Source organism: Cucurbita maxima, unplaced genomic scaffold (genome assembly GCF_002738345.1).
Source record: "Cucurbita maxima cultivar Rimu unplaced genomic scaffold, Cmax_1.0 Cma_Scf00023, whole genome shotgun sequence".
Lineage (NCBI taxonomy): Eukaryota > Viridiplantae > Streptophyta > Magnoliopsida > Cucurbitales > Cucurbitaceae > Cucurbita > Cucurbita maxima.
The window spans coordinates 54,521-66,728 of NW_019272039.1; the positions used below are offsets into that span (position 1 = coordinate 54,521).

Genomic DNA, 12,208 nt, shown 5'->3' on the forward strand with positions numbered 1-12,208 from the left:
GAGGGGGAGGGGGAGGGAAGGGAAGGGAGGGGAAGGGAGGGGGGAAGGGAAGGGAAGGGTGGAGGATGGGCAATGAATAATCAACACCTCATGGAAGGACGAGGTGAAGAAGAAGGTGGGGCGAGGGAATTAGTATTACTATTATTATGATTATTATGATTACTATGAATTTTGGGTTGGGAGGGAAATATGCGAAACCAATCCAGAAGAGGTAAAAAGAAGATACGAGGAGAGTGGGAATGGGAATGAGATGGTAAGGGAATGGGTATGGGAATGGAATGAGGAGAGAAACACCATTTTGAGGGTTATAAAATGGCAATCAGTGGCACAGGCTGAAAGCGTAAGCCTAAATTAAGGATCCACCAACGGAATGGGAAACGATCCCCACAAACAAAATAGGAACAACAAATAACTCTGACCAACCACATTAACCAACACATATGTTTCTGTCTCTGCCTTGTGAAGAAGAAGAAGAAGAAGACGAAGAAGAAGATGAAGAGGAAGCGTTTTCAGCCGTTGAGGGAGGGAGGCCTCAGCAGGGCATGACGCGGGAGGAGCTCAAGCAACCAACCCCTTTGGTTGCGGCTTAACTGGCCTTCCAAGTTTCAACTAACCAAAGCATTAACTTTAATTAGCTTCCATTCCCCAATATTATTATTATGTTTATTTTCCATAATGGATACCCTCACCCTTCCTAACTTCACGAAAACCTTCACCCTCCTTAAAATGCATTTATTTTAACCAATCAAAATTGTATATTTTTATTCCATTTTTCAAAACTCTAATATTTAACGATATAAAATTATTTTAAATGTTATATTTTCCTAAAATAAAAGTATTAATAAGAAGAAGTCCGGAGGGTTGAAGCTTAATTATACAGCGAACTGAAAAGTGGAGGGAGGAAGATCGCGCTTCCGGCCAAAGAGTCAACAACACAACACACAGTCGATTCGATTTAATTAGAAGATGGCATGGAGTGCGACGATGATCGGAGCCCTTCTGGGGCTTGGCACTCAGATGTATTCCAATGCTCTCCGTAAACTCCCTTACATGCGCCGTACGTCCATCTCTGAAAACAAAAACAAAAACCCTAACCTTCTCCTTTCCCTATCAGATTCTTCACATCTCTTCCACTGTTTTCGATTTCTATCATTGACTCCATCTTCTTATTTCGCAGATCCCTGGGAGCACGTGGTTGGAATGGGATTGGGAGCCGTCTTCGTCAATCAGCTCGTCAAATGGGACGCTAAGCTCCAGGAGGACCTTGACAAGATGCTCGAGAAGGCCAAAGCTGCCAACGAGCGCCGTTACTTTGGTCTTTTTCTTCTCCTATCATCTAATTTTGTTACCGTTCCTCTTAAATTTCCTTTGCTCCCCTACCATTGTCATTTCTTTTATACCATTGCAAATTTCGATTGCCGCTCTTATTCATTTATCTAGTCCGCCGATTAGCGCTAGGTTTTCATGCCTAACAAATATCGTCTCATTTTTTTCCGCCACCAAGATATAAACTTATTGTGCCACTTCCTGCGTTATGTTTTGTGTGGTTGTACGGTTTGGTCAATGTTTTATGATTTTTTTTTTTTAAGAAACAATTCCATTCCATTGATTGAAGCTTACAAAAGGATGTAGTATCCATGATTTTTTTAAAAGGCTTCCCCAATTTACCATTTGGGAGGTATAACTGAAGTAAAAATATTAGACAATTTCTAAATCTGTCTTTTCTGCGATTGTTCTTTGATTTCCTTCTTTTCACAATTTCCAAAAAAAAGTCAGTGATGAGGTTTTTCCATAGTAGGGTTTTTGCATTCTTTTAGGGATGATATGTTAAGGCTGTGTCCAATAGATCCTATACCTCCTTAGGAAATGTGAGATGTCATCCAAAGATATTGAGAATCGTTGTCTAGAAATTTTGAGCACATGTGCATGATATAAATAAGTGGATTTGTGATTCGTTTTTTTTTTTTTTTTGCATAATAAACACCAATTTGGAGATAGAGTCATGCAAGACATTCTTTTTTTGAAGATTTTCATTTGTGCTCATGACTTAATGTGCTATTTCTCAAAGGAAGTACTTCACTTTTTTAGGGTGATCTTCTTTCCATATTGTCTTTGCTAGCGTGGAATTTATTGGTTCTTCTTTTTCCCATATGTCCATCATCAAAGATTTTGTAGAGAAGCTTCCGTCAACACTGGAAAGACAAGCCAATGAGTCTACTTCATTTGACAATACAACTGGGGAAAGGTTGAGACTTAATTTGGCCAATTCCGTTGCTTCGTCATCCTTTAGGTTCATACCAAGCTTTAGGTCCCGAAATTTGTTGACAACATTCCATATTTCTTCGGACGTGGCTCTTTTACCGTGAGAAAGTCTTTACGAAAGTTTATACTGCAAGGCTAGCATGGTGTTTTCAATATATGGGTCGGTCTATAATAATGTGCTTCTTCCATCACACGTCCTATGGCGAATTCGATTGGTGATGAGGTTTTGATTTTTCTTTATATACTTCCAGGCCCCTATTTAGGAATATATTTAGCCTTTATAAGTTTTCTCCGCAGGACATTTTCAATGTTTATAACTTTTGAAGGATCAGAAGAGGATAATCATCTGTACTTGGATTGGAATATTTTGGGGCCAATGGTTCGTTAATTCTGTGTTAGATCACAATTACATAGAAACTCCCCATTGCAATTAATAAGATAGATTGACTAGTTTAGATACACAAATCCTCATGTAGAGATTTCCGACTAGAAATCACGTGCAGTACAATTTCTAGAACCATACATTACAAGGGTTCTGTTGTTTCTTTCTATCTGAATAGATCACGAGGGAATTTGATGCCTTATCCAAAGTTTGTTTTTCCTCTAAACCATTCACTTGGAGTAAGGCAGTAGTTTCTTGATATATTTGATTAATCACATAGATTAATCTTGATTAGTTTAGTTAGTTTCGTTTTACTGTTGTCGGTTTTTAAGTTGGTTTTTTTAGGCTTCAGTTGTTGGCCACGGTATAAATGCAGTCCTCATGAAGATCCGCCAGAATTCAGTGGCCTAAAAGAGTAATTGATATCCATGTGGGGAAATTCAAGTCCTATGGCTCACATGGCTACTTTAGTTTAAGAAAAAGTGTGTCTTTCCTTCCCTCAAAGATGCTTCTTTGCACACTGCTACTTGCTATCCTCAATTCTAAGTTTATAACTATCTTACCAAGGGCTCACATATACTTACTCTGTGAAAGCCTCCTACAGTGGAGATCCCACGTTTGTGTGCAAAAGCTCCAAGACCCTTTGATGGGTGTATTTTTCTGGTTAGATTCAAAAGCCTCGGGAACGTCTTGTGGAGAGGGTCATATGAAGCTATATCTACTTCTAAACAACAAGCTGGTGGTTAAACCGCTGTCCACAGAACTTCTTGGTCTTGGATATGACAGGCTCCTGACATAGTGATATTTAATATTTAGATTTTTGGGGCCTCTGGAGAGTGATTAGAAAAGTCCCCGTCCATGATCTTAACTTGGTGGAGCCATATTTTGTCACCACGACATTCTTTCAAAGGCTTCTTTTTCCACATGAAATCCCCACATCCACTTTGCAAGAAGTTTTTGGTTCTTTGTTTAAAATACCGATGGCAAACCTCCCAATTCATTGATTGTTCCTTCCTTCAGTTCACAAGATGACAACCATCGGAATTGTTTGCTCCCTTCAATGGAAGTCCCTAAATAGCTTTCCAATCGAGTATATTATGTTATTGGGCTCAAAGAACAAGGACATGTAGTAGATATACTTGAATTTGTTGTTCAATTTGTATAAGTTGTGATCTTTAGGTCAAACTTGGCTCAATCAGTTTGGTTGAGGGGTAGGAATTTACTTCTCCCCAAATCTTTTTTCCTCATTTCTTCTGTACAGGGAGGCTTGTCTGTGTGTAAATTTGAATCAGCCTAGTGACGTCTCCATCTAAATAAATGGTGCAGTTGCTATTTGGGGAGCATTAGAGCAAATCCCAAAATTCGATAAGATTGAAATTTCAAATTAAATGTATAGTGTGGGTCATTAAGATTAGTGTGATTTTCTCAATAAAAAAAATTAGGGTTGTAACGTGCTTTTCTTATTCTACCATTTGCTGCCGAGGATACCATTCTATCTGCGTTGTTTTTTTTTAGCGTTTTCTATTTTTCTATTTGGTAATTTAATGAACCTTCTCTGTGTATTTCTAAGGTAAATTTTCCATCAATTGCAGATGACGACGACGATTGATTGTGGAAGCCTTGCTATGGATGCGGCTTTTCTATAAGAAGTCAACTGTGTTCACTTTTTTGTTTTTCTTTATCAATTTTTTAAATATAAGTCACCCATGTTTTCAGAGAATGAGGTTGTGTTGAGCCTCATTGTCAGTTATGGACGCACTTTTCTGAAATATTTGAACATTCCTAGCCTTTGTTGGGTAGCTCCTTTGTTTCTGCTCAACAGAAACTTAAATAGGAAGGGTACTGTTTAAGTTCTGAAATAATAAGGAATTACCATTTGTGTAATATTATAAGCTGATGCTCTCTCCCTCTTAAGTTTTAACTTAATTCCATTTCATAGACGTCCAAGTTGGTCATCCTTGCTATCCGACGTCTGCATTCTTGTAAATCTAGCCATGGCATATGAAAACTTTTTGTTATGTTTCTTCAGATGATAGAACGGAGTTGGATAAAACTTTCTGGGGGTTGTTAATTCTAAGTAGCAAGTGTGTACAAGTCCTTGAAAGGCTAACTGATCTGGTTATTTGTCTATGTAGCAAACACGTATGAGACTGTCAGAGCAATGGGAATACAACCTTGACCATGGTTGGACAAGTTTCTTTTCCACCTAAACTTTTACGTGGAGTAAGCTTCATGACTTAGTAAGTGTAGAGTAATGAGAATTTAAGTTTGTTTCTGATTTTCCTTTTCCTTGTTTTTGGACAAAAGTTGCATCTCTTGAAATGCCATGCCTACCAGAAAGCAATTAGTGTGGATTTCTGCAGATTCAAATATAATTTATTATAGATAAAATACTAATAGTTATAGCAAAAATTGATGGTTTGATCTTTTGCGGATCTATCTTTAAAACCATTTTTTCCTTCTGGATTTGCTAAAATTTAGGTGGGCTTTGCAACAACAATGGTGGAAGTATTTATATTTTTGGCAAGGTTAATATACTCTCTTGCCCTACTCGCATAAGATATTCTTGGCTTTCCTGTCAGCTTGTATCTAAGATATATGGCCTTGACTAAAAAATTTGAGATTGAATCTTTTCACTCTTTAAGTTGTTGAACTCTAATAGATAAGAAATATACACATTTTTTTTTTTGGCTTATCCAAAAAAAAAAGAAAAAAAAAAAGACCCCATCTACGGTATAACTCTTAATCATACGATATAACTGCTACAAGAAAATGAGTTTATATCTAGCCACATGTGCAAATGCCCAATCCAACGAAAATATAAAGTGTTTAATCAATGGGATTGGGGAAGAGGGAGCTTTCAACTAAAGCCATTTCCTTTGCAAGTGTCGTCCTAATAATGGCTCCACGAAAAGAATTTCCATTACTAATTAAAGACACAAGAAAAAAGCGTACTGTGTTTGAGCTCTGCTATTCAAAGTATAAAATATAGTCTTCAGCTGTACAAGTTTTGAGACGTATAGTAACCAGTGGGTTCAGTAGCTTGTATGCCATTATTTAACTTGGCTTTGTTATTGGTTCCTTGTTTTTTTTTTTTTTTTTTTTTTCCTCTTATCTCCCATCAGCAAGTCCTGAGAGTCGGCTAATTGCTAGAAAGCAAAACACTGTATCTGTTTGTGTGAGAGAATATTTAGAAAGCAAAGCCATAAACAACATGTATAAAGCATCCCTCCAATGAAAGATTACTAAAGAAGTCCTACGCGTCTTGCATGCCTTTTCTTTTTTATTATTTCACCTTTCTCTCTCTCTCTCTCTCTCTCTCTTGTAACATATATTGCTTGTATTGTGAGTTGTCTGTGTGTGAGAGGGGCATTATAAGCGAGTCTGTTGCTGTGCTGGTTTTAGAAACATGGGCGTATTCATGCCTAGCCCCACGGCCGTCCTGTGTCTGGTTTTGGTTTGGGGTATCGTGTGCGAGTGTGAGAGCAGGAGTAGTAGTAGTATGGCTTCTTCTGTGTCGTCTCTCAAAAGGAAAAACATGAAACTTGCAGTTGCAGGTTACGGTTGCAGGAAATTAGGCAAAGCCACGTCCAACACCTTCCACTTTGGTGCACTGAGGTCATGCCACCAACACAGCCTCTTCAATGCCCGCCAACATGAAGTCCCAAGCGGTCCAAACCCCATTTCAAATAGATGATCCATCCTTAACATGTCCAACCTTAATTACCTCCTTACGGGCGGGATTTCATCACATACTCTAAGCGTGTATTCATCCACACCCATTCAACATTATCTGCAATGTGATGTCCGAGTAGAGAGAAAGGGGTCATTGCCGCTGAGCGAGGCCAGGCAGAGGCAATCTGCGAAGCCAAATCTTAGCTCATTTATTGAGTTGACAAACTCTCAGCATGATCACATTGGATAGTTAGAGAACACTAGATATGAGGAGACATTATGATGGGTATTGGGCAGGGGTGAAACCACTGAAAACTAAAATGTTCTTTTTTTTATTTTACTTTGGTGTTACATGTCTGCTAATTTTCATTTTTGTTCGTCTTGAACTACATCTTACTGAAAGAGTTACAATTGTTATACCATTTGTATCTTCACTAGAAATCGACTTTGAATTTATATTTAAATTAACATGGCTTATATCTATAGTTATTCAAAATTATTCTTAGGCTAGTTTTTGTGTGGGGCAAATAACCTCCTCAATGAAAAGGGAAAAGCAAAACAGGATAAGGGATCCCCAAGGCAAGCTATGTGGATTTTGATAAACGCTCCATGCATCCACCAAGCATGGTTTTGCGTGTAAAGTCGAGTACTGACATCGGCATACAAGGCAACAGTGAATGTGAAGGGTCCCTTTCTCTCAACTTTTTCATTTACCAAAATAACCCACTCTTTCTCTAACCTTACCTTCATAAGATTACAAGGACCAATTCCATAATTGGTTCAAACTTTTAAAGGGGGGGGNGGGGGGAGAAAATCAAGAGATGGTGTTTCTGCTACATCTGTAAAAGCACAAAGATGACCGAAGAAATGGAATTATATTCCATCACTTTTCATCATAACCAAAACTTTCCATAAAGCCTGTTTTGAGTCAAACATCAAAATCCATTATCATAACATTTCTTTCAAATTTGTAACAGAAGTTCACTTAAAGCAAAGCTTTGATTCACAGTTGATTTTGGGCAAAGTGTTATCAAAAAATGAAGAGCACCCCGCTACTATAAAAGACAGCCCATCGAGAGGACACAAGCTGTCAAATCATCCACAAAGATAACCCCAAGTGTTGTTGAAGCTTTTTCTTGTCAGTCCAAAAGCCAACAGCCTTGTCAATACCATTGTTCTACCTAAATAGGACTGGAAAGCGACCAAATATTAGGATAAATGTTATGAAACTTCCAGCTTAAGATGGCCTCCATCACCCATGAACGTAAAAGTTGACCATTGGGCATGCATGTCTTTTCCAGCCCTTCGCCAGCATATGGTTGAGGGGACGGCATCAACAACCTTCCCATTACCAACTACCTTCCTTTTTCTCATCACTCTCAATTGGAAGGGTATCTTGGACTTGCCTAATTATATCCTTGTTACTCTTTATTGTCATTGTTTCAAAGATTCTCCTTTTGGAATTGAGATAGGATATCAACACTCCAAAACCTAGGTATTAATTATATTTAATAGTGAAGTTTAGTGATGATGGTGAGTGTTACAAAATTAAGAAACAGGGTAATTAGGAGTGAGTAAAGATGCATAAAGGGAAAATAAAGCATTGGAATGAATGTACATTACACAAGGTAAGTGGGAACAGATGAAACTGGAAAAGAAAGTTATATTTGCAAATTTGAATTGAAGTTGATTGGATTTGGATTTGGATTTGGATTTGGTATCACTGCCGACTCCTCGAAATAAAAATCCAAATCCTTAAACTCAGCAGCAGCAGCAGCAGCAGCAGTAGTAGTGTGATTATTGTGAGGTTGAGGTTGAGGTTGCGATTGCATCACTACACTTCCCGCAGCCTCTTCAGTGGCCAGAGGCATTATTAATGCACCCACATCAGCCTCCTCATCCTCCCACATCCTCCGCAACCGCTCCCTTTCAATCATCATACCCAAATCACAGTCTAAGCTATTATTACTGGATGACCCCGTTACTATTCCACATCCACTCTCAAACAATTCCCAATTCATCATGCCCGGTACTATGGGTGCACCCCAACAAGAAGACCCAGTTTGAAGCTGCTGCTGCTGCTGCTGCTCCTCCAACCAGGTGTAGTTATTGGAGTTATAGACGTAGCTGCCATTAACAACGTCGCCTATTATTTGATAATGATCGTCGTAAGCATTCATATTATTATTATTATTAGCAGCAGCAGCAGCAGCAGCATGATGTTGTTGTTGCTGCTGCTGCTGTTGATGGCGCGCAGGGAGGAGATTGTGGGTGTTGGGATCAAGGCCAAGAGCAAGCAGCTTCTTCTTGATGGAGGAATTCCAGAAGTTCTTGATCTCGTTGTCGGTTCTGCCGGGGAGATGCTTGGCTATCTGCGCCCATCGGTTCCCAAGGATTCGGTGGACGTCGATGATGGTCCTTTCCTCCTCCGCGCTGAAACACCCTCTCTTCAGGTCAGGTCTCAAGTAGTTAATCCACCTCAGCCTGCAGCTCTTCCCACATCTGTCCAGCCCCGCCATCTTGGGCACCCGGCTCCAACAAGCCTGCCCCTCAATCTTCCTTATACACTTCATCAGCTTCTCGTCTTCTTCCGGAGACCACAGCCCTCTCTTCACCTTCACCTTGGTGCAGCAGCTGTGGTGCCCCATCTTCTCTTCATCAATACCTACTACCACCTCTCCTCCTTGTTAACCATATTTAGTATTCTCACCCTTCACTAATTAATTTATGGACATTCTAGAGGAATACACATTACTTGTGGCTAATTATAGATGCATCCAATACTTACCATTCATTAATCTTAACCCATCTCCTGAAAGGGACGCCTAATGGGTTTTGGGACAAACTTCACCACCAATTTTTATTCTTCCAAGTTCATCCTACATCTATGGCTACACATTTTTCACATAAATAAATATTAATGTTACCCACAAGACTTGTGTTTCCCCTGTGCATGGTTAACTAATTTTTATAATCCAACTAATTCCTGCCCCTACGTCAACCAAAACAGAAGTTATCACAGGCAGCTCAAAACTTGTGGGGTTCATTACTTGTAACGCATGAGTCAATTGTGGTTAATTACCAAACAAGATATCAACAATCCTTCACGCATTTAAATCAATATTATTTTAAATTCTTTTCAAATTTGTAGTGTTTGTAAATAGCAAAGTATGGTTATTTACCTCCTTGCCCACGAGGCCCATTCCATTTGAAGTCCAAAACTGCAAAGAAGCCCAAGGCATTCAAATCTCAAAAGCCCATAAACAAGGCTCTGCCCCTCCCTCTCAAAACCCTAAATTCTGAAGAGGCTTAAACTTGGTGGGCAGACGCAATCATTCAATCAATCAAAGCCACCCGGACTCGGAGCGTGAAGAAGCTCATCGGAGAGAAGAAATATGGCGAAATCCATGAGGTCCAAGAGAGAGAAGAGGCTGAGAGCCATCAGGAGAGAGATGGTTGAGCCTATTTACGACAAGAAAGACGCTGCGAAGCTCGCTGCTCAACAGGCTGCTCTTGCTGCCCCTAAGCTTCCCGTGCGTCCCTCTCCTTTCACCAATATCTCTACTATGGACGTCGCACCAGCCTCTACTTCAACCGCTGCCGACGCTGCTATGGGTACCCCCTTTCTTCTTTTTATTACTTGTACATGTTTCGTTTTGCTTTTCTTTTTTCATTATTTGGGTTATGGCTTTAATTTTAGTGGTTTTTCATCTCATTGTATGAAAATTCTTTCATTCTCTTCAACTCAATTCACGGCGAATTTCGATATCAAAATTATTTCTATACTCACATGTTGTACAATCAAAACGAGAGAGCAGTCGGTGGTGTAGTGTAGAAGGAATGTGGCTCGATTCCAATATGCAATTATTCCGTTCCCTTTTCGATGACACTTGGTTTTCGTTTTCTGAAACTCAACTCTTATTTTATGCTTTAGGCAGGTGAGTGCAACTTCTTTTATCATCTTGTATGTATAAGTCATATTAGTCGTACAGTATGAAGTATTAAAAATGTTCCCTTTTAATAAGCTAGTTATGTTTGTTTTGGTCCTTTCTCTCGGTAATTATGACCCTAAACCTTTGTCATGAAAACTAAAGGAAGCCTAATGCTAAGTGTTGTTATATTGTGCTTTCCTATGAGCTCAGTGTCACGGTCCTAACTTCTTGACCGTGCGTCGTCGTAATCTATACACGCTCACGACTAGCCTTAAGGGGAATTATGCCCCATATGTATTTTTCGCCCCGGCTTTGTGGCTTCGTCGGACCTTAGGCGAGATTTGTCTTCGCCAATCGAACATCGCTTGTGCGGAATCCAAGCTTGTTCAACCACATACACCGCCTGTGCCATCTCGATCCCCATCGATAGGGTCCATATGTCTTGACGCCATCTCGAGTCTTGAGATGTCGTCGGCCATCATAACTCATTCGGTCATGCCATCGAGAATGGGCTCGCGTGTCGTTCGTCTCATCGGGACTTCCCGAACATCCATCCATCCGGGTTCTATCGAGGCATAGGCCCTCCCATGCCCATGCCGAGTCATTTACGGATACCGTCCCGAATAGCGGGTGTATGTAGTAACCTCAAACACGCGGGCTAGGGCGCAATACCGGCACACCCGTGCTGTCCGGTACTCGTCTCGGCACGCTCGCCCACACTGTGACACACGTATGTGCTACAGGGTAGCTCACTTAGGCCACAGGGCTCAGGAGTGGTGGAGAGCTAACACCATGGTATCCCCTATAGTACATTTTGAGCCATTTTCATTCTACTAGGTGTAGACATGATTTTGGTGAGGTGTCGTGCATTGTCCGTCCAATGTCCGATTGACACCAAACTTGGCGAGCATTCATATTTCATATGGATGGACTTAACTCCTGAACTGCATGCCCAAATTCCTTTCGAAACCCCGACTTTTGAGGTTAAGGCCTGTGGCCCTACTCGGCCCTTCAACAAGCCTATCTTGTCCTTCATGTATATGCTGATGTCTCTGTTATGCTTATGTCTCAACATGTCTTCAATGCCCACTTTGCGTGGTGGTGTGTTGGATGATGCATCGTCCTCCTCGATCGCATCATGCATTCTTCTATGTTGGCCTGCATATGGCCGGATGGGCGTCTCTTGAGGGATGCCCCTTTGCTTGTCATGGTGTGAGGGTCACAACCTACTCTCTTCATACTATGGTTGTGATACTCCTCTCGTGTGTGAGAGACTAGGGTTTGTTTTTAAAATTTTAGAAGAGTTATGTTTTAAGCTGTTGGATGGGGATGGGGTGTTTTGAGAAGAAATCTGGAAAGGGTCTTTCCAACTCCAATGGTGGCAGCTGCAGAAAACATAAAGAACAATAATAAACCTTCATTACTTGTTGAAACTATTAATTTGAGCTGAGTTCTCTGTAAAAGTAAAGAATATGAAGTGGTTTTGTTGGCTGGCACTCTACTAGGCCTTGAGAATAGAGTTGTTGGATTGGAGGCCCTCATTTGTTTGTTTGTTTGTTTGTAATTGCGTGTTACAGAGGTGGAGATGGATGATGGCAGTGAAAGCATGATGGCGCTGAAGGCTGTTGGTGGGATTGGCAAGAAATCCAAAAAGAAATTCAAGGTCGGGAAGGCCAAGCGGCGTGGTAAGTGCAAGATCAAGAGGAATCGCCACATCTAGTCCCGTGGCCACTGTACTTGGATACATGGCCTCTCCCAATGCTTAACTATATTGTATTAAGTATTAAGTTCAATGACATTTGGTTAACCCTTCTAGTTTAATTATTTATTTCTTACTCTCACTCTTCTGTTTACTTGGTCATATATTATAACAGGTCAACCAATTCTAGCACTTTTTTGGCCAAACGCTGTTCCAAGACTTTACAGGAATCCTCATAATTTTGGTTTCAAATCATTC

General features: G+C 40.3%; 3 protein-coding genes across 3 annotated transcripts; 2 read left to right on the forward strand and 1 right to left on the reverse strand.

The window, feature by feature from the left end:
- Nucleotides 1-840: 840 nt before the first annotated feature.
- Nucleotides 841-4,575, forward strand: LOC111497120. Its single transcript, XM_023147783.1, has 3 exons — nt 841-1,057; nt 1,178-1,315; nt 4,237-4,575. The coding sequence occupies exons 1-3, from the start codon at nt 967-969 to the stop codon at nt 4,251-4,253; spliced, it is 246 nt and encodes an 81-aa protein (XP_023003551.1). The 5' UTR covers nt 841-966; the 3' UTR covers nt 4,254-4,575.
- A 3,329-nt stretch (nt 4,576-7,904) lies between these two features.
- LOC111497119 (transcription factor MYB13-like) lies at nt 7,905-9,285 on the reverse strand. Its single transcript, XM_023147782.1, has one exon. It carries the CDS (start codon nt 8,965-8,967, stop codon nt 7,981-7,983), a length of 987 nt encoding a protein of 328 aa, XP_023003550.1. The 5' UTR covers nt 8,968-9,285; the 3' UTR covers nt 7,905-7,980.
- A 331-nt stretch (nt 9,286-9,616) lies between these two features.
- Nucleotides 9,617-12,092, forward strand: LOC111497220. Its single transcript, XM_023147944.1, has 2 exons — nt 9,617-9,934; nt 11,829-12,092. Exons 1-2 carry the CDS (start codon nt 9,715-9,717, stop codon nt 11,969-11,971), a joined length of 363 nt encoding a protein of 120 aa, XP_023003712.1. The 5' UTR covers nt 9,617-9,714; the 3' UTR covers nt 11,972-12,092.
- Nucleotides 12,093-12,208: the final 116 nt, after the last annotated feature.